Below are 21,625 nucleotides of genomic sequence, written 5' to 3'. Positions count from 1 at the left end.
ACGCACCCGATTTAAAGCAAGCGTACTTCCATGCTGAATATACCTTGCATTGCATCTGATAAACAAATGACTTACTCGAATAAATGCCACCTGAAAATTAAACATTAAGTATTGGATGCTGACGAATGTCATTGAGTTATTTCTGATTTAATCGAGTGCATTGTTTTATTTAAACAGCAAAACGTTTTACGCTGTAATTATAAATTATTTCAATATATCGGGGCAAAATCTATGAAACAATGAAGATTTTTAAGAGGTCTGCTCGAACAGCTCGGACGCATATACAGTACAGTACTTAACCTGCGTGAAATGTTTCAGCTTCCTGATGTTGAAATACGTTGGAAACGCACCAGCATTTGAAAGCAAATGTTTAACTATCGCTTTTTTATCACAGGAAAGATAAAATTCTTTTGAAATGTAATATGTAATGATACTTAAACTTGCAACACAAATTGCGCATGTTCTCGCCAGACACGAAAGATGCTTGTAAAGCTTTCTTAATCCAAGGAGCAGCTGACAGTTTTACTGCTCTTGAGTAAACTAAGTCGTCATATTAAACAGCAACTACTATTCTTTTCCTCTTCCGTCTTCCCTTTCACGTTTCTTACTAGTGTCTATACACGCGATATGATTGTTTAAGCGGAAACTCTTGGATAACAATTATTTATTTCTCAGATACAGAAAAACGAACCGGTACTGTGGTTTCAGAACATATCGGAACCCCCGACTCGTTTTCCATTTTGATTACGTTTTAAAAACTCCTCACAACTAAAATCCTGAATTACAAATTACAACCCACTAAATAAACTCTTAATTACAACCAAACTCCTAATACAAGACGATTATCTTCGCCTTAATACGTTTCATTTGAAAGAATTAGCGATTCTTCCAGCTTTAACGATTTAAATTCGTAAGGTCTTTCAAAGAAATTGGTTTCACAAATGCTTCTGGTAAAAAATATAAATATGGAAAAAGCAGAATCGTGTGCAATTAACTTGTACATGTATACTACAGTATAACTTGCCATAGTTTACTGTGGTATAGCAGCTACCCCAGATAGACAAAACTAGTAAGGAATAAAGAGCTATGAGTGTATAAGACTACAGTAGGCCATTATTGTCACAGACTGAACACCACAGCTAGACAACTGACAAGAGTGAGGGTGATTTGCTGGAGTATTCGCAATTATTTAAGTAAGGAAAGGCTACTTTAAACTCATGTAATATTTCACTTTTGTTTGATTGTTTAGGATATTTTCACAAAAGCACAGTTCTAACATTATAAGTCCATATTAAACACAGCAATAAGAAGGGTAAATTGGTTGGTGTGTTTCTGATTATGCAAACAAAACATCAAGTGGAAAACAATGAGGAAAGAGTAGGCCTGACTTATGGCTTTATAACAAAGGTTATATTAAGAGTTAAATTAAACAGCAAAGTTTAGACCAGTTTTTTTTAGGAGTCGCAAACTCAATTCCTGCACAGTCTGCTGTTTTCTGGTTTCACCTTGGCCCTTAGTTACATAGATGGTCTAATTTTGTAATTTGCCTCACGACTAACACCGCTGACCACACTCCAAGGTGCTCAGCTATATAAGAGCTTAAAAAAAAACCTATATACCTTGGCTTCAGACTTTCTGTTCGGGTATCAAACCGCAAAATTAAAAAGGTACTCTGGCAGGTAGTCGGAGATTAAATGATTAAAAGCCCTTTCAGCATGTGAATTTATTTTAGTTTCTTTTTTGCCCGATTTCAGGTGAACTGGGGTTCGCTGCTTACTGTCAATGTTGCGAACAGGATAAAAAAAGGCAAAAGCCACACATTTTATATCTTGGAATATACTGTAAAAGAATTAAAAATATATTGCCATACAGTAGAAAAATTAAAGGTCATTATATTAATTGGTATTATTGTAAGGGATTCAAGTACAATTACAAAACAGACAATTTCTGATCTAGAGTAGTGCAGGTAAGAGAAACCAGATGGCTTTCTGGGACTTAGAGGAATGTCTTATACTGACAGGCTGAAAGAACTGAACCCTTTCAGTCTTGTTCAAATCCTCAAAGGCACTGACAAGCTCAACCCAGTAGATCTCTTCACAATTGATCACAGGGCACAATTGAAAACTGAGCGGTAGTGCTTTTGAAACCAAGAACAGGGGGTACTTCTATACCCAAAGGGTTGTAGGAGTAGGAAACAACATACCCAGCCATGGTAAAGCCAATAGCCAGGCTTCTCTCAAGAAAAAACTGAACTGCTAACCACAAAAGAGACAAGATGGGCCAAATAGCCTCCTCTCACATTATATAATACTATATTCCTCACATTCAAAGTTCCTTCGATGCAAATAATTACAAAAATACACATCAACAGTACATAATCTTATAAATGAAGTAAAAATATTTGACCTGAAGGTGTAATAAAGAAGGAAGATACCAGCTGTGAAATTTAGGTCCAGAAGCAAAGAAATTTATAGAATGTAGGACTATTTCATGTTTATGAAAAATGTGTTTATTTTTCTCCAGTGTCACCCAAATAACACAGTTTGCAGTCTCCAAGCTCTCATTAAATACATGTTTAAGACATTAATCTAGAAAGATCCTGATCTGAAATTATCCCCCATAAAAACCAAATCAGTAGAACTGGTTCTGACTGTCATGAATATCAGTTCAGAGAAAAGGTCAAATCTTTAGTGCATGGAACTGATGTACATTTATTCAGTAGGACAAACAATTCAATTATTAAAGTATATTTTACCCCCAGTTTATTTTCCACAGGATTGTTTTATTTCTTTGTTAATGTGAAGTCTAAAGCCAATGTGCTGATGGAAGTATACATAATATGTGGTTACAGTTAACATTAAGCAGTACACAAAAGGTTCAGCTAAGAAAACATCTTAAATTAAAGTGCATAAGCTGTCCAACAGGCTCCACAGTTGCCCTATGTCTGGTGATAGCCATCTGTCATTTTTGTTAACTGGAAACAGTTTTAAAAAAAAAAGATACAAAAGTTTAACCCTGCCACAGTCACACTCAATTAAAATGTATGAAAACAAAGTTATATAAAAGTTTAATATTCCCCCAACAGCTTCAAAATAGCTGAACACAGATCAAGCTAATATCAATAACAAGAATAATAGGCATAACATTAGAGATTAATAGAAACTTTATTGCTGTGACTTGAAAACTACGGGAAACATTCCTGAGAAAAAATCTTAATCCACTTTCTACAACAAAGGAACGATGAAACTCTTCAGTGTCAAATTGAACTCGTTTTCTCATAATGAGTGCCATCATAAACAGGAGTCAGGAGGGATTCAGCTAGGAGCTCCTGAGGTACAGGTGACATGACTGAATGCCCATCCGTCATTTTTATTGTCTGCTATGGCTTTATGACAAATGCCGTCAATGTGGCAGACGTTGCAAATATAAATACTTTTCCTAACCAGCTATTGTGTTTTTAATTGCAATGCTTTCCACTCACAAGGCCCAGTTACAAACACACTGGCTGGGATTTCACTTATATCACCTGCTCACCCTAACCAGTAACCTTCAGCGCCTGAGAGATGACTCTGACATTATCCACAGATGAGCTCTTACACTGCACTTCAGGTATGTAGATGTACTTTTCCCACAATAAGTGCTCATACTTACAAGTTATTATTTAAACCCCACCCCATCTCCATTTTTCCTTTTATTGCAAAAAGGGGCAACAAGAAAATACTATGCAGCACATTCACTGCAGAGACCTTTGTTCACTGATCACAGATCTGGCACATATCATGCTCTCATCATTTACTAAAGTCCACATGATCCACATTTCTAAGGGGCTCAGTTTATGAACGATCATGAGCTCTTTGTATATACAGGGGTCAAAAGCATTGACGGGCCGCCCAATTCCGAATGTTTTGAAGCCAGGGTGGAAGACCAGGGTCACATTCATTCTCTGCAGGCACATCCCAACAAAGACATCATCTATCGGGAAAATTTCAACATCTTTGACTGTAAGATCTAAACCCACCACAGTCTTCCGAGACATGAGGTAACCCCCTCCGCCAGCGTAGGGAGGGTAGGTATTTTTGGAGTACATCTCCTTGGGGATAAAGTACTTGTTTTTCGGGTTTCTGATCGGATGGGCCACAAAAATGACATCGCCAACAAAGAGATGTTCCGTAGGGTTTAAGTCCTTGAGGTACTCCACAATGTTACCCGTGTTCACAAAAACGTCATCGTCCCCTTTGAACACAAACTTGGCACTCTGGCACTCCTGTCTGAACCAAGACAGGAAGTTGACTTCTTTGAGCGTGAGGTTGAAGAAATTGTCCACAAAGTCCCACTGCAGTATATCTCTGAACTGCTTGCTTTCGTAGGACAGGAGCTGGTGCAGAGAGTGTGCTCTAACTTTGTCTGATGATTGGCCAACGAGAAACACCAGCTTGACTTTCTTGCCTCCTATGGCCACCTCTTTGCCCCAGGTGTTCCTGATCGCAACCCTCCGGTCCACGTTGATCGCCGTGGACTTGATCGCAAGCAAGAGATAAAGGTCATCTTCGCACTTCTTGGGCTTAATCAAAACCGGAAATTCCCTGCAGTGTTTGTATTTCATGAAAGTGCGATGCATTTCAGGAAGGTCCTCAGGGATCAGTGAGTCATTGACACTGACATTGACCTCACAATTGAAGCTGGGCTTCTGGGGCGTTGCAGTTGTGTAAGTGGGTTTTGAAAAGGTATTATGTTTCCAAAATTGCCAAGCTTCCCTTTCTGAACTGTCTGTAGAGAATGCAGGATCACTGGTTCTAAATTCCACTTTCACAAAGAGAATGCAAATTAAGAGCAGAAAGAACAGGAAGTACCAGGTCGATAACCTTAGTGATCTTGATTTGCAAAAGTTCATGGCTCTGCAAGAGAAAAAAAAAACATGACTTTTTAACTAACACCAACGAAAAGGTCTTTGTTAAGTATTAAGTGACAATATGTATTCTCTCTAACAGAAAGACTAGTGTAGTTTTCATTATAGTGGGGTCTGGGCAGAGAGGAAGGGAAAAACTGGTTAAACTTGTTTTGTTGTTTATTGCTTATCTTGCCTCTGTTCTGATGTTTAAAATAAAACTAAAAATCTGACCTAAACAAAATCCAACTTTCTCCCCTCCTTAGAGGTTAGATGGGTGACAGGTCATATTTACTAGATCCAAACGTACAGTAATAAACTAATTCTAGCTTTTAACATCAACATTTTCCAATACTGTCAGGCAGACAATATTCTTTAAGGGTCTCTGTAAGTTTAAATTTCACGAACACACTGCGTTTTCCCCCACTCGCTGTACTTTTTGTGAATAGTTTAAATTTTTGCCTGTCTCCGCACACATACATTTCATTACTCTTAAATAACTCTAAATCAGACCCCAAATCATTTACTATACTTTCACATTTAAATTAATCCTTGACTATTTTCTCTTCCATTACTATAGTTAAAGTGCGTTTCCTGGACAATGTTTTCCTCCATATGTTATGTAATGTATGTTTATTTAGAAGAACTGTCTAATAACAGAAGCAGCAACACCAACAAAGTACTGTAGTTATAAGAAAAACTAGAGAGACTGAACAAACCTTCTACCGAATTAAAAGAGCAGAGCCTGTTGCATTTTCCACAGCTCCTAGATCCAGAATTCCAAATGTCAAATCATCTGTCAATCAACAATTCTAATCCCAGTACTTTACCATTAGGTAGATGCCAGCAATGCCTATCATACTGATATCCACCATCATAGGCTACTTTGGGAATTTGCCTTGAGTGGGTGGAGTAAAGTTGTGACATGATTAGGGAAAACTGAGCAAATCAGCTTAACACTGTGCGTCAGTGACAACCACATCTTGTTTGATTAAATAGGTAGGGCCATTGCACATAACTGGAAAAAAAAATTGTGAACAGTGGGATAGTAGATAAGTGGTTATACTCTACAGTTAAATCTGAACCTCATTTACAGACCCAGGTAAACCCAGTGCAGTTAATAATTTAATATCTAAAATGTGGCAAAGCAAACACACCCTTTAATATGAATGTATCAAAAGTTCAAACCTCCACCCACAGTCTTTTTAAAATCTAGACTTCCTTTGATGTGTAATATGTTCACGAATCACAGTTTGCAGGATTTTGCCATTTGACAGGATAGCAGCTTTGAGTGAAAAACTAACTTTTGCAACAGAAGTTTGAAACGCGGAGAAAACCTGTCTAATGAGCTATCTGCCAGTATGAAAAGCAGAGTCAGTTGTACACTTTACTCCAAAATCACAGTAAAGTACATACAGTCGAGTTCTTATACAGTATCTACTGGGTCTTTGGTTAGCCAAACCGGTTTGTCCTGATTCCAGAATTCAGCAGATAGAATCCTGACCAAAGGATCACATTACCCCTGTCATGATGTCCTTGCAATAGCTTCCTGTCAGGTTCATGGCAACACTAAAATCCTCATGCTCACCTATAGGGCTCTGCATGGCTTGCAACCTCTGTTAATCTGAACAAGGCTTGGGTCCCCTCTTTGTCCCCAAAGCCTGTCTACACTCGGTGGGTGACAGGGCCTTCTCCTGACTCTCCCCCTAAAGAACCCCAAGGATATCAAAGAGTCACCAACCCTGAATGCTTAAGGATATAGACTTTAAACCCTCTTCTTCAGAAAGGCTTTTACTTAATTGATGTCTGCCCCTTTGCATCTTGTACTGCGTTCTAAAATCTTGTTTTTAATTACGCTAACTCTTATCTTCTGCCATTGTTTTCTTTCTTACTGTAAACTGCTTTGAGAAGCTACTTCTAAAGTTGTTATATAAAATAACTTTATTATTACTAAACTAGAAGTATATGTCACTGATATGCTAAGCAAGAAAAAAAACTACTTTGTAGAAATGGTAAATAATTGTATTCACTCTTAGTTACTAGACACTACCAAGTCGTATAAGACATTTAGAATAAATAGTTTAAATAACAAAAAGCAAAGAAAATTCTATTGAGTTCCCTACTTTTTCTCAAAGTTTCCTCCCTCGGTCAGCTTACACAGCTCCAAATTTTAACTAAATTCCACAAAATGTCAAAAATAATTAGGGCTCAGAAAATGGTCGCTATCTTCACAAGTACAAGCTGAATGTGCTAAAAAAAACCTCTAAATCCTATTTAAGTCAAACCTTCTTTTCTCCTTTTCAATAGCTTATATTTGTCTTTCATACTGGCACTCCCTAAACTTAAGTTTCGGAAAATCACTCACAATTCTCATTATATGACAAAACTATTATGTCCCAAGGTAACAAAGATATTTGCTCAGTTTTTAAAAGTTAAAAGTGCTGGCCATACCCTCTATTCAAACTGCCTGCCAGGACACCGGCCACTGTATCTCTCTCGTCTCCTCTAACACTATTGTAACGTCTTTTTAACCCAATAACTTCAAACTAAACATCCGTCGGTTTATGAGAAAGAGAATTTACCTGAAACAGCAGAAAGCATGCTTACTCATACCAGCCTTGAGATATCTCACAGGGGACGCTGGGTGATGTATGGCTTTATACATCAAGAAACGGTATTTCTGGTTATTAGAAATGTCTGCAATATCTCGTTAAATAAGACCACAACTATAAAACGGTTCGCACAAACGTCCGCCGTATTTCAAACCAAATTCAAAGTCAAAATCAGCATATTTAAAATACTAAAAAATCAGCTTCCATCTAGATAACACAAATATTATGCACTCAACGGATAAAAGGTTCGTAACAATACACTTCACCACTAAATCAGTTTCGTGTAGTCTAGGATATTGCCAGAAATCGGACGTTTTAAAATTAACCCCACAAAGAAAGCCGGGTTTGGTCATGGTCTCGGTTTTCTGATAATGGATGTGCAACCTACACTTTGGAAGTAGCACAGCTACACCTGATAATCTCTCTCATGTGCTTAACCAATCCGTCGAGGAATTAGTGATTGGAAAGTTTCTCGCATCGAAGTCGATCTACACTTAAGCCAATGCTAAAAAAAGAAAAACATATACATTTTCCTATACAAATAGAGTCAATAACTATCATGGTACTTACCTAGTTGGTCATGAACCGAACGTTTCCAAAACAGCGAGAGGGTGAAATAAAACAATAAAATCACCGAGAGTCGCCTCGCAGTTACAAGTTCATTTTTGGAAATGCAATGCCAACAGCAGTCAAAGAAAGCGGGGGTCTTCTTTAAAAAAAACCTGGAGGGCTAGATTACTATAACACCGTATTCTAACACCTCAGAAGAGCGAAGTAAGCGGCACAGTCTTCTTGAATCTCAAAATCTCAAAAGGGCGTGGAAGTTGTGCGGGTGCCTGGAAGCAAAATTGCAAACGCCTGGTGACTGGGTGACGCTGAAGCTCTCCGTTAAGAGCCGCCTCTCAGCCCTGGTCAAACATGAACACCCCAGTACGGGGTTCAGATGTGAGGTATCTGAAGTATACGTACACAAGAATGTACCTATACCTGTGTAACTTGTAACTATGCAGGGAAAGGTGGAATAAGAATTTTTCCAAAAAAATGTCGACGCCTTTTCTTTAGGAGAATAAAACAGTGTCAAATACACGGGCCTGTAAAATGGAAAGGGGCGGCCAAAGGCTGGTGGAATATCAGTTTGGAAAAATGACTTTTTTCTGCACTTGTCATTTATAAATTACATTATTTCCAAAAGACAAAAGGACAAACTAAGCCGCGATGAATCTCGAAACTCCTTTTTTTTAATGCTCTGAGAAGTGTAAAATAAACTTTATTAACTATATTTATTACAGTTAATAACTATATTAACTAACTCTAGAACCCGAAAATTAAAACGAATGTCGAAAAAAAACGCAAGTCTAGTGCGAACTCGACAAGGGCTAGCCGTGCCTGAGGAAGCTTTTCGCTCTGGAGATGAGGTACCCTGCAGGACCTGTTTCACACTGGGGGGAAAAAATATCAAAGCAAGTTCAAGCCACAAACGTAAGACATGGTTTTGCGTGACAAATGCTCGCACTTTCCGAAAACAACAGTTTTTAAAATGCGCAGAGAGACGCTTTGTGAAGACCTGCAGTTAGTAGTATGAAACTCTAAAAACATTTCATGACGTGTACCAAAAAGTCTAGGACGTCTTCAAAAGTAAGCTAGAAGTTATTTAATGATTTAAATACATGATTAACTTCATTTTCAAATAAAGTCGAAGCATGCTATATAAAATTATGGGTTCCGTTTCCAATTCCGTTTCTTGTTATATTATCGTATCTATAATAGACTAGTATATTACGCCAGAGAATTTCTCAAGATTGTGAGATTGTGGTGGAGTGAATGGGACTGAAGAATCACCAAGGTAACGGGGCTGGATTTCAGCCGCTCCTGATGTGAAGCTCATGCATAGAGTTTCCTTGGTGATGAATGATTCAGACATACGGCCTTTATTCGTCCGGAGTTTCCTTTAACTTGCTGTTCCTATCGGCTTTTTCTCTTTCATTCAAAAATAGAAGCCACCCATGAATGTCCGAGTGCTTTATTCGCTTTGCACATTGCACATCAAGAAAAATGAAACCGGCTGCAATGCTCATTTGCATTTCTGGATGCGTTTGATATATTTATACACCAGAACTTTATCACAGTGAACACAGCTCCTACATTTCAGTTTTTATCCTTACATTTTCTTAGATGTTTCTATTTTAGGACCCACAAAACCAAACATTCCACGGAAAAGACTGAAAAAGTGGACGGGTGTTGTACTGATTGTTAGTATATAAATCTTTAGGTCACCCCTGACGCTTCAGTAATGGTCTTGAAAATATCAGTGCCTGTTGTTGCTCAAAGCAGCTTCTTGCTGAAAGAAATCTGAGCAACCTGATGTAATTTCAAAGTACAGTATAGTATAATAATAAAGTATAGTCTACGGATAGTTCTCTGTGAATAAAACACTTAACGACAATTCCACATGCCTTTAAATAACATTGTGTATACTCCATTTTGTTTTATTGAAGTGTGCCGAAGTGACAAACGTTAGACACTATTTTGAAGTCTGCGATATATTTCGATATGTTTGATTCAAGATGGTCTTTTAAAAAAAAAAAATTGAACTTGTTTAGTTTTGAACCGAGAACACAATAAAGCCATCAGATTCCGGCTTTCAAAATCCCCAAAGGCGCAAAGACAAGCAACTGAATGTCTTCAGAATTAACAGTGAAGCAGTGAAGCAGACTGAACTATTGGAATGCAATGGTTTCTTCCTCAGAAAAGCAGAGTTTGTTCAGCTGTAGGCAACGAATGTGCGACTCCGAGCCCAACAGTGACGGGATCGGTTTAACAGCTGAGCCCATTTTTTTATTGAAAAAAATATGTATCTCAAATATTTTGGGTGTTTGATGTTGAGTGGATGAAAACCAAACAGAAAAATATCACCAAAAATATATGATTGACTGGCCAGGATTCTGCACACTCACAATCAAGGGGACCTGCATCATGAGAACCTGGGATTACAGTCCTGATGATGATGATGATGATGATGAGTAGCAGGGGGGCGAGGCACAGAACCAGTTAAGTAAAGACACTTAAAGAAGAAGGTTTTGAGTGTGGATTTGAAGGAGTTTAGAGAAGGTGACTCTCTGATATCCTTAGGGATAGAGTTCCAGAGCTTGGGAGCATAACAGGAGAAGGCCCTGTCACCCATAGAGTGTAGATGGGCTTGGGGGACGGACAGGAGACCAGAATTTGAAGAGTGAAGGTTGCGAGGTGGGCAGTAGGGGGATAATAGCTCAGACAGGTACTAAGGTGCCAAGCCAGGCAGAGCCTTATAGGTGAGCAGGAGGATTTTAAAGTCGACACAAAACTTGACAGGGAGCCAGTGCAAGGACTCCAGGATAGGAGTAATGTGATCACTTGCACTAGACCTGGTCAGGATTCTGGCTGCCGAATTTTGCACATACTGGAGTTTGTTCAATGTGGATTTAGAAACCCCAGCGAGTAGAGCATTACAGTAGTCGATTCAGGAGAAGAAACAGGTGTTGATCAGCTTTTCAGCCACAGTCAGTGATAACATAGGACATAGTCTAGCAATATTTCGGAGGTGAAAGAAAGATTCAATATGAGTTTTGACAATATGTTGCATGTGTGGGTCAAATGTCAAGCCTGAATCAAATATTACCCCCAAGTCTTTCAGTTTAGACTGAAGTTCAAGTACAGTACCATCCACAGATAGGGTTACAGCATTGGCCTTACAAAGTTGATGAGGGGTGCCAATAAGCATGACTTCAGTCTTGTCACAGTTTAGATGAAGGGAATTTGGAGTCATCCATGTTTTTACGTTGGAGATGCAATGAGATAGAATAGACAGTCACATCAATGTCAGGTTTGGTATGGATGTATATTTGTGTCTAGTCAGCATAAAAATAATAGTTCAGGCCATGTCATCTTAAAAGCTGACCAAGTGGAAACATGTAAATGCTGAAAAGTAGGGGACCGAGTATCAAGCCCTAAGGAACACCAGACAGAATCCAATTTCACCTGAATTGTAACAGTGTGTTCTAGAATTTTTGCAAGAAAGGGTAAGTTGGAGGTGGGGCGAAAATTGTTTAGATTGTCCAGAGCCATGTTAGGCTTTTTTGGCACAGGGGTAATGGCAGCAGGTTTGAGGACCGTTGGTACAACGCCAGTGCTCAAGGATTCATTTATAATATGGAGGACAACAGGGCAGAGAGAAGTAAAACATTATTGAAATAAAGTGGTGGCAACGGGATCTAATATACAGAGGGTGGATTTCAATGGATACAGAGTCAAGAAGAGAGAAGTTAGAAAGAAGGGAACCAGTAATGTTAAGCAAGCAGGGGGGATGTGTGCTATCTCTTGCGCACATTGCACTATCTATACCCCTTAATCACTTACGTAGATATTAGCCCCCTCTACTCTCACTGCTTCCATTTTACCTGTCCCAATGTCCTCATGTGTGTGCCTTGTGACATAGGCCTTATTGCAAAATGCTGGGTAAAGTCCTGTCTTGTGGTCTTTGCTTATGGGTTAGGCTCTGGGTTACTGTAGTACTTATAAGGAACAAGCTGCATTATCATAATGGGTAAAACTACCAGTAAGATTTGTTTAATTTTTTTTTTCATAAGTACATATGTACTTCCCCTTACAGTACATAACAGGATAGTTCATCCTGGAACAAGAGCAATGATAAAGCTAGTAATATTATCCTTCATTTCACAATATGTGGTGATGCTGTTTGCCTTTTGTTTGTTTTTTTAAACGATACTTCCTTGCATTCATTTTAAAGGATTCCAGAACTATTTACATATAGGAGGGGAGTGACTTAAACTCCCAGTCTTATCTGGAACTTACGTAGGGAATGGGTGGAAGTTATTCAGAAGTCCCGATGCCCATGAGCTCAGGTGGAGGAGTGAAACATTGCTTTAACAATCGCACTAACTCTTACTACTTCTTTTATAAACTCACAATTCTGTCTTGTCCTGGGAACAAGGTTCTCTCTGTTACTCAGAAATTGGAAATATTTTAACTATATTTTGTGTCTAGGGATTCAGCAGAACTTTCAAGTTTCTTCTATTAACAATAAAGATATGAAACCGCAATCGGTCTTTGGGTTGCCCAAGGTAACATCAGTAATTAGTTGTTTCGCACAATAAAAAATAAGATATTTAAACTTTAGAGGGTGATCCTTAGGAACAATGTCATTTTAAGGCGATTTATAACAGGTGTGCATGTAGATGAGTTGACGCATATAGAGCCAACTTCGAGAAACAGAACAAACAAGGTAGCAAATGTCACAAAAAGGAAAACAGGACTGATCTGATGAAAAGAAGAGACATCTTCCTGTAGCGCTGAAAGTTGAGATGTTTATTAAGTGTCTCAGCCTCTGCCTTCTTCAGACAGCACAATCTGATTAGACACACCTGGTCATTGACAAGCCTCTGCTGTTGTCCTCCATTTGGATAACTGGACGGTAAACTCCACAGTCAGTGGAGTAGGCTGGCTAGGGGCGACCTCTGTTACTGCTTCCACCTCATTGCTTTTTTTTGCTTTGCCTTTACCTGAATTGAGACATGAATGATCAATATAGTATTGCAGAATCTCAATCTCAGCTGCACACAAGGCAATACTGTAGAGACAACTTACAAAGCTTTAAGTAAATTGTATCCTTGCTTCACTGCTTCAAGATAGCTTATAAGCAAATTCCAATGAACTTGTTTCACACACCTACTCTTCAGATGTACCAGGTAGATGATTAATTTTACTGGTTTCCTTCGTGACATATTAACTTGTTACTTCATTTTTATGAGGTGTAACCTACAGTAGCTCTCGCTACTGACAAACGTCTGTGTAATATCATGGTCACCTTGCTTTACCAAAAAGGAGAGCAGCTTTTCTAAGACTGTCAATATTTCGTAATGAGAATAAATCGAGGGTCTTTCTGAATGCAACACAAAATTACATCACTTGGTCAATAAGAAGGTCTAATTTCAAGTTAAAAAATCAGAGAAATGTTGAACGATTTCTTCTCTCCCCACTCTGGAAATGGAGACGAGGCAAAGCCCTCTTTTTCATGAGGGTGCACGTAGCAGAGTTTTGTAGGGACGGTTAATCTCAGGTTTCCTGATGGGTCACATTGGTATTTACCTTTAGGAGAGGAGCTGGATCTCTGACTTGCTGTACTGTCTTTTCCCGATTTGGTCTTCTTCTCATCTTTGACTTTTTTTATACTTTCCTGGAAGGAAATGAAAAGGCAGGGATGTGCGACAAATACTTTTCTACCCAGCGGACAAACACAGGAAGGGCCATGTTTAACCAAATGCATGTAAAGGTAGATAAAAATGGTATATGAAAAATTCTGTAGTATATTAGTGTTCACAGCCTTATCACACCATGTATTTTTAAATGTTATTTACCCTAAAATGGTTTTATAGCTACTGTAACATTGATTTCCATCCATTTTAGCCTGTCCTGGACACACGAGACACAAGGCAGGACTACAGTGTGGATGGAATGTCTGTCTATCACCCACACAAGCTCACAGGGACAATTTAAATACAAGTCACCTAGCAGGTATGTCTTTTGGAAGGGACAGGAAAAGAGAACACCTGGAGAAATGCCATGTAGATACAGAGAGAACATTCATACTGCATGTGGTAACATTCATTTGCACAAATTCCTCTTATGAAAGATCTATGGCTACTCTATATTGCATTTGGCTAATGCCAAAACTGATGGTGAGATGCTTCTTCTCATCCTCAAGGCTTAATTAAACCTTTCTTTTTTCTTGTGAGTCCTGATTTTGGTAAGCTGTTTGTGTTTTTTTAAATGAATTACAAAATAATAACAGTGTTCCTACAGTATGTGTGCTTCTGCACATTTTTTTAAATGATATGATAAGTGCAGCAACCAGGTAAACACAAGACACATGGCAAATATAGGATGAGTCACACATATGTCAAAGAAGCTGCAAATGAATGAGATTCGAGAGTTTAGAAAATTTATAAATAATGTAGGGAAGTAATAAGAGGCCTAGGTACGCACAGATAAAGCTAGAATCAATGGAAACCATCCAATGCAAATGTTTGACTTGTGTAATATTTTGGCAACAATTTTGCAAGTAGGACATTGCTCCAAAGAGAACCAGGCAACCAGAGTAACTAGTTTAGTTCCTTATCTAAGAATGTGTTACACACAGGGAATGTTGAACTAGTTCAAGTAGTGGTGTTTAAATGTTATTTACCTTGCAAATAATTTAAAGCAAATAACATTTAAAGTGTTGATGTTTGAAGTTACTTAAACACAAGAGATTATGAGGAGACTTACCAAAAGAACAATAATAATTCCTTACACTTAGTGTACACATAGTGCTTTTCTGGACATTCAACTCAAAATGCTTTATAGGTAATGGGGACTCCCCTCCACCACAAATGTTTAACCCCCAAAGTGCGCCACTACTCTCAGCACACATCAGCTATGAGTGGGTTGGAGAACAGAGTAATGAAGCCAATGTATACAGTAGATTGGGGTTATTAGAAGGCCATGATTGATAAAGATCAGGGGAATATTTGGCTAGGACACTGGGGTAACGTTCCTACACTTTTTTAAAAACCACCTTGGGATTTTTAATGACCACGGAGAGCAGAACCTTGGTTTTAAAGTACATCTCATCCGAAGCATGGCACCTTTTTAATTGGGACACTAGGACCCACACAGACTGTCCCACTAACACCTCTTTCAGCAGCAACCTTAGTATTTTCCAGGAGGTCTCCATCATTCAGGTACTGACCAGGCTCACACCTCCTGAGCTTCAGTTGGCTGCCAGCTGTGAGCTGCAGGGTGATATAGCTGTTGGCAAAGTACATAATCCTGAATGATACTGCCCAAGATGATCCATTGAATTATGTCAGGGTCAGCAATGACATGTAAGACTCACATTTACACAAATTTAAGGCTGAGAGCAGTAAACATTTCATTAATAGTAGGTTTCTGCCCAGCTTTTTGATTTTAACCGATTCCTTCGGATCTCTCTGTAAACATCTGAATAGGATCCTCTGATCAATTCGCTTCTAGAAATCAAGCAAGCAGGATGAGTGGTCTCCTTTCTTTTGTAACCTTTCTCATTATTTGTCTTAATTTGATTTAATCTCTTTTTCAGTACTGATTTAAGTACATTACCCCTTTTTAAAAACAGTTCTCCTACGAATTATAAGCGAGGACTCTAAGAAATAAAGCTGTCTTCTGCAAAACGTAAAGCACCGCACCTGTTTCCATGTGTGGTGACGTCAAAGTGTGCGGTACGCCCGCAGGATACCTGGGACTGAACGACGATGTACCTTCTCCCCAGCAGGCAGTGGCCGGGCAGCCTGACTGGTCTGGAGAACGCCGCAGTCACACACCGTCTCGATGTGCCTCTCTCCGGACAGCAGGCTCTCCAGCGCCACCCAGGCAGAGCCCAGGGTCCGTCGCACAGGAGGCTCCTGAATCAGCTCTAGCTGAGGCTCCCTCTTCTTCTTGTCCTTCGGCTTTCCCTTGCCGTCCTGGGACAGGGGGCAAACAGGGGACATGTCCACGTGTCCATGGGCCTCAGCAAGCAGCCTCTCCTTCTTCTTGTTTAGCTTCATCCTCAGTAGTTTAACTATCTCCTAAATCCGTTATAGCGCCTCAGTGCAGCTGCAGCTTGCTTTTTTTACATTTTCCTTTTCAATGTGAAGCGCTTTGAAATAGTTGGGCAAAGCATTATATAACAGACGCTAGACAGGTACAGAATTCGCAATAATGTGATGTTTTCCTATCACTACTAAAGTGATGACATAAATATCTGCCTTGAATATCTGTCCTTATGATGTCTCCATGACGACATAATAAGCTGCCTTGTCCAGAAACTAACAAAAAGTTCACCTATTATGTTACAGTAGCATTGTCTGTGTTAGTTAATCTGTGTTATCAGATAATCCTGTTTTAGAACACAGTGGCCTCCAGTCTCCAAGGCAAAGCATTCTACTACTGATGATACTACAGAACTAGAATGTTCAGAAACCAGATATCGTCAGAGTCGTGCATCATTTTGCATATTGTAAATGATGAGGGATACCATTATGAGTGTGAATTGAGCATGTTACTCATTTAACTGAACAGCGTGGGTTTCAACAGCTTGTAATGTTGACTTGTCTATTGTGGGGCCTAGATTCAGAAATGTATTAGTGTTTTAATATTAAAGAGTCTAGTCTGAATTACAGAAGCAGATCCTAAAATCTACTTGCCCTGTTTATGCCTGTGCAGTAAATAGATCGATGCATCTACCTCTTTCCTTTGCGTCACCAATTTTTTTAAAAGGAAGATTTTGAAATAAAACCGTCTTTCTCAGAAGGAAATATACAAAACTTTCCATGGTTAAGTAAAGGACCTTCTAAGTATCCAAACAGGAACAAGCTGAACAAAAACACATTTTTTGACAATTAGTTTTCCAAGTCAGCGCATAAAAGCTGTCAGATCACAGGTGTTCTTGCTGCATTGGTTCCTCGTACCCTCGTGGTGGAGCTCATCTCAAACTGAAGAGCCCCTCTTTTATTTCTTTACCTCTTTCTCCTTCCCTGCTCCCTTCTTGCCGGATGTTGGTTTTGTACCAGTGTTCTCTCCAGTGTCGGCTGGCCGGGACAGGACCTCAAGACCCATACAGACAACACATTAAATGAAGGGTGAGTCATTAAATGGTGCTTTCATACTGCACAGCTCTTGAATTTGTAATTAAGTTCTTTGGCGAATATAAGAACAGCCCTATTAATTCATATATGATTTGTAAGTTTTGCACGTTTGCATTATAATCTCTTGAAATCCATGGACTGTTCCACGAACATCAATATGGTGTATACAGAACAGTAGCAAGGGGCTGAGGGCTCTGTTTGAATTCTCTTCTTTAAATTCACACTTCCTAAGCAAGGCCTATAAGCCCACTTTTGCCCATTTGGTTGTAAAATATCATTTATATCTCATTATATTTTTCACATTTCAAAATATCCTGATTGCCTGAGGCTGACTGACTAGTTTATGAGGGAATCTGTGATGCAAGGCACTCTTTTAATGTTTTGTTTTTCTAATTTTCCAAGACGGAAAGTTATGGGGGACATACAAGCACAAAACAGCCTGCATGATCACTGGGCGATGAGCACTGACAACCACGTCTCTAATGTCGAAAAAGACAGGAAATCAATTAACTGAACAAAGCGGTATACTTAAGAACGTTCTTCAAATGGAAAATGAAAGAAGGATAAATTGGCAATATATGAATAGACAGATGCTATGATAAGTTGGAAAACAAGATACGATTATGGAGCCGTGCATGATTCTAGCTGCGATTGTACCTTCTGTTCTTCCACTGTCACTTGCAAACCTCTGAGGAAGAATCTTTTAAGGGCTGGCAGGTCTTGTGTTCGATGGACAGCACTGTACTCACTGTCCATCACCTCCGTCCAAATCACACCTGGGGTACGGTGAATAGTCACTGTGAAACAGATGAACGTTTTTCATTAGTATGGAAAGCAGAAGAGTTTCCAGGACCCGTCTGGGCATGGCACAGAGCGGTGACACTTAGGGCTGATGCCTGACAGCTCTTGGGTTCTAGGTGCGATTGTAGAGTTTGCACTCCAGGGGAGAGCCACTGTGCTCCACTGGCTGTTTTATTTTTACCAGCTGGGAATCGAACTCGGATGATTGGTTTTCTCCTACCAGCCAAAGGCTTGCTAACTAGGTGGACTGATGTCTGTAAGCTGTCCAGGGTGTGGGTCCACTCTTGCGCCCTATGCCCTCTGTGATACGCCCTCTCCACGAATAGCCTTTCTGATGACGGATGAATTTCTTTGGTCTCGACAACATCATTGCCGCTACCTACTGCTGTCGTTTACATGGACGTGCTTGTTATTAATTAAAACATCCGCATAGAAGAGGGAAATCTAATTGCTGATTTATCAGATTTAGGAAGCTCCCCAGCCACACTGTCAACCAGCAGAACTATCACTAACTCATTATTTATTAACCCACTCCTGTTGCAAACAGTCAACTCTAACTTAATTGGTTAATATTTTACAATTGTTCGAACATAGCTTGAAAGAAATGGTATGTTCTCAGTGTGTTCTTTGAACCCCATTAAATGCGTATTTTCTTATTAACTACTGCAATACTCATCATCTACAAGGAATGAAGGAAAACTGGCAGATTCTTTAAGCTTTTTGAAGTTTCTTAATCAAACTGATCTAAGAAGCAACCAAGCAAGAAGTTTCAGTATAGTGTTTTCAGTGGACACATTTCAGTCGCACATGCAAAAGCCAAACTGGTTCTCACTTAGTTATTATGTCTGGAACATTTACCACACCCTGAAACAGTGAGCCGTAACATCAACGAGATGTGGTTTGGGAGAGGCTATGACCCAGACACTGGGGTCTACTACTTATTTTTTTCATATGAGTTGATCATGGGACCAGTGCTGTGAGGATCAAAGATCTCTCCAAACCGATGGGTCAAGTGCTACATAAGCTTGTTTGAAATTAAAAGTTTTTTTTATTTAGCAAAATGAAAGTCTTTTTTTCTTTTTCAAAGGCTCAACAACATCTATGTAAATACCCTCTGTTGTTGGTACACATTTAAAATTTTATGCAGTGTAAAATGATCTATATTTAAGAATATGAAATTGACCATACTTTTTTCCTGAAGAGAAGAGTTTAAACCGACACAGAAATAGAGTGAAATGGGTTTTGTTACAATAAGAATCAGGATTTAAACACACACTCGTGGAAACAAAATATCCCCCTACATACCAGCACCTACATAGAGTCAACATTAAAAGAACAACTCTCAGAAAGATTGTAGCTGTTAGAGATTAAATTGGGAACTATCGGTTTGGAGAGATTTTTGATCCTCAGAGCTCAGACATGTTCCCTGAAACAGTATGCCAGTCTCTTTCCTGTCTCACCAAGTTCCCTTGGAATAGCCATCAACACAGTACTTGTCTGCTGTCTTTTATTTGACTTGGTTTCTTTCCTGTCACAACATAATCTTGACTCCTTCTTGCTTGTTCAGGGCCTGCGGCCCTCTCATGATAGTTGCCCCTGGTGTGAGTTGAAAAGGTTAGTCAGGTCCTACATTATCCATGTCAAAATCATTCCAAATCCTATGTCCTCCAACTTTGCCTCAGCCATCATGTAACCTAAGGGCTCACCTTTCCTGATCCTTATAATTTCCAGAAAACCGTAAAACTGAGGTCCTGACTCTCTGTGGTCACTAAAAATCCCAGGGTGTTTCTCGAAAAGAGTAGGAGTGTAACCCCGGCGTCCTGGCCAAACTTCAAATTGGCCCTTACCAAACATAGCCTCCTTATAATCCCCATCTATGAATTGGCTTCATTATTCTGTTCACCTCCCCACTAATAGCTGATGTGTGGGGAGCATTCTGGCGCACTATAGCTGCCATTGCACCATCCAGGTGAGGCTGCACATTGGTGATGGTGGAGGGGAGACCCCATAACCTGTAAAGCACTTTGAGTGGAGTGTCCAGAAAAGTGCTATATAAGTGTAAGCAATTATTATTACTTATTATTATAGCAGCGATAATAACATGACAGGTGAAATTTTGGGGAGTGCACTGACCCTCTATTCCATCAGGAGGCGCTGTCCGCAAAGGGTAGTTGCCGGATTCCTCATGGCTGTCCCTCTCTGAGGACTGGGGTTCCTGAATGATCTCTCTAGCTCCTTCTGTTCCGGTGAACACAGTCGGGTTTGCAGGGTTTTTGAGGCTACTGCTTTTTTGTTCCTGCCAGAACAATGCATTCGTGTAGTTAAAATGATGGGGAAACAAAGAACAGTTTAGCTACTGCTACCACCCCGATATCGATTGTGCATACATCAAGTTCAATTTAAGATATCCATTTTCACGAGCAAGGTGCAAATTAAGCACTCTGTGAGCACCTCTGTTTGAAAATCCTGGCAAGTTCTCACAATAGTTTCAAACTATTTCAAACTATACCTGATGAGGAACTTACTGGGAGCCCGTCTGACTCGTACTCTGTCTGCTGCACCAAAGCCAGGGGATTACATCCAAGAAACTCATAGGTGATGAGGAAGCTGTAAGCTATGAAGGGAAACTCGTTTGCTGTCTTTTCTGCCTCCAAACAAGGATCTGGAATTCCTTTCAATTCACCAATCTTCACAATTACCACACCTTCTTCTGCAATTAATTCTGAAAAAACACAAAACCACATATTCACACACTTGTTGGACAAGCGCCTGCAGGACAAAAACAAGCTGTGAGGACTCACAAAAACAGCTCTCTTTTATTTGCACTTACATGCAGTGGCATAGCCGGGATTTTATATCTGGGGGATGGGAGGGGCAGGGGCACCCAAGTGAGACTTTTAAATGAAACTGTCTTCTGAAATAAGATGTACTACAAAAGGTGTACTACTATTACACTCTTCCCCCAGTAATCTCTGTCTGAAATCCTGAGCTGTGAGTTGTGAGTTTCAGACGTGAGTTGAAGCATGCTGACCAAGGGGCATAGATAATGTCACTGCGCATGTACTGTCTTTCTTCATCCGTCACACACACGTCACAGGTGTCCTGTGTTTAAATTATATGTTACTCCGACACCCCTTGGCAACCTTGTTAAGAACCTGTGTATTAATGCAATATCTTTTGTATATGTTCTGCATGTCATGAATTGGCCTTTTGAGATACAGTCTCCTTCTTTTGAACAGGTCATCTATTTACTTAGTTTTCAGTGGCACCCAGGTTTTGCATTTTTAACTCCCCTGGAATTATTGGAGAACATGGCTGGTCAGTGTGACCCTCACGTCTGCACAGGACAGATGTTTGGCCCTTCTCCATTCACACCTGAGCCTAGCGCCAGTGGCAGAGATAAGGCGCTACAGGAAGGGCTAGAGTAACTCTTGTAGACCCCACTTCAAAGTCCCCCCAGCAAACTGCAGATTGCTCCTGCCTGGACTGTCTGTCTGTACTGATTTGCTTTAGGCTGGACGTGAAAATAAAAATAAAAGCTGCTTCCACATTTTGGCACAAGAATGCAAACCAAAACTTCTCATTCACCTGACTCCAGACAACCATTTCCAAAATGCTAACAATTACTT

General features: G+C 39.7%; 2 protein-coding genes and 1 long non-coding RNA gene across 3 annotated transcripts in view; 1 reads left to right on the top strand and 2 right to left on the bottom strand.

Moving 5' to 3' along the window:
* Positions 1-2,486: 2,486 nt before the first annotated feature.
* Positions 2,487-13,050, bottom strand: LOC148641624 (N-acetyllactosaminide beta-1,3-N-acetylglucosaminyltransferase 4-like). Its single transcript, XM_088618679.1, has 2 exons — positions 12,915-13,050; positions 2,487-4,895 (listed from the first exon to the last, which is right to left on the bottom strand). Exons 1-2 carry the CDS (start codon positions 12,947-12,949, stop codon positions 3,734-3,736), a joined length of 1,197 nt encoding a protein of 398 aa, XP_088474805.1. The 5' UTR covers positions 12,950-13,050; the 3' UTR covers positions 2,487-3,733.
* LOC148641623 (leucine-rich repeat-containing protein 43-like) overlaps positions 12,919-21,625 on the bottom strand; it is a 15,376-nt gene continuing 6,669 nt past the window's right edge. Inside the window, exons 6-12 of the mRNA XM_088618677.1 lie at positions 20,522-20,718; positions 20,130-20,292; positions 17,853-17,992; positions 17,071-17,154; positions 15,828-16,031; positions 13,639-13,726; positions 12,919-13,052 (exon numbers count right to left, since the gene is read on the bottom strand). Of these exons, the coding sequence (XP_088474803.1) occupies positions 12,919-13,052; positions 13,639-13,726; positions 15,828-16,031; positions 17,071-17,154; positions 17,853-17,992; positions 20,130-20,292; positions 20,522-20,718 (1,010 nt within the window). The remainder of the gene's footprint in view (positions 13,053-13,638; positions 13,727-15,827; positions 16,032-17,070; positions 17,155-17,852; positions 17,993-20,129; positions 20,293-20,521; positions 20,719-21,625) is intronic.
* The window catches only part of LOC148641622 (uncharacterized), a 17,108-nt gene continuing 12,581 nt past the window's right edge, over positions 17,099-21,625 (top strand). The window contains exon 1 of the long non-coding RNA XR_015929882.1: positions 17,099-17,189. This is a non-coding gene — a long non-coding RNA (uncharacterized LOC148641622). The remainder of the gene's footprint in view (positions 17,190-21,625) is intronic.

This window comes from Lepisosteus platostomus, chromosome 24, assembly GCF_059453375.1.
Source record: "Lepisosteus platostomus isolate fLepPlt1 chromosome 24, fLepPlt1.hap1, whole genome shotgun sequence".
Classification (NCBI taxonomy): Eukaryota; Metazoa; Chordata; class Actinopteri; order Semionotiformes; family Lepisosteidae; genus Lepisosteus; species Lepisosteus platostomus.
Note: the sequence above shows the minus strand (reverse complement) of the source record. Positions and strands in the feature narration are given on the sequence as shown.

Coding starts and splice junctions, on each gene's coding strand:
- LOC148641624 (XM_088618679.1), bottom strand. CDS start 12,949: ATGGAGGACAACAGCAGAGGCTTGTCAATGACCAG. Junction 4,896..12,914: donor AGAGGCTTGTCAATGACCAG/GTGTGTCTAATC, acceptor TTTCTCTTGCAG/AGCCATGAACTTTTGCAAAT.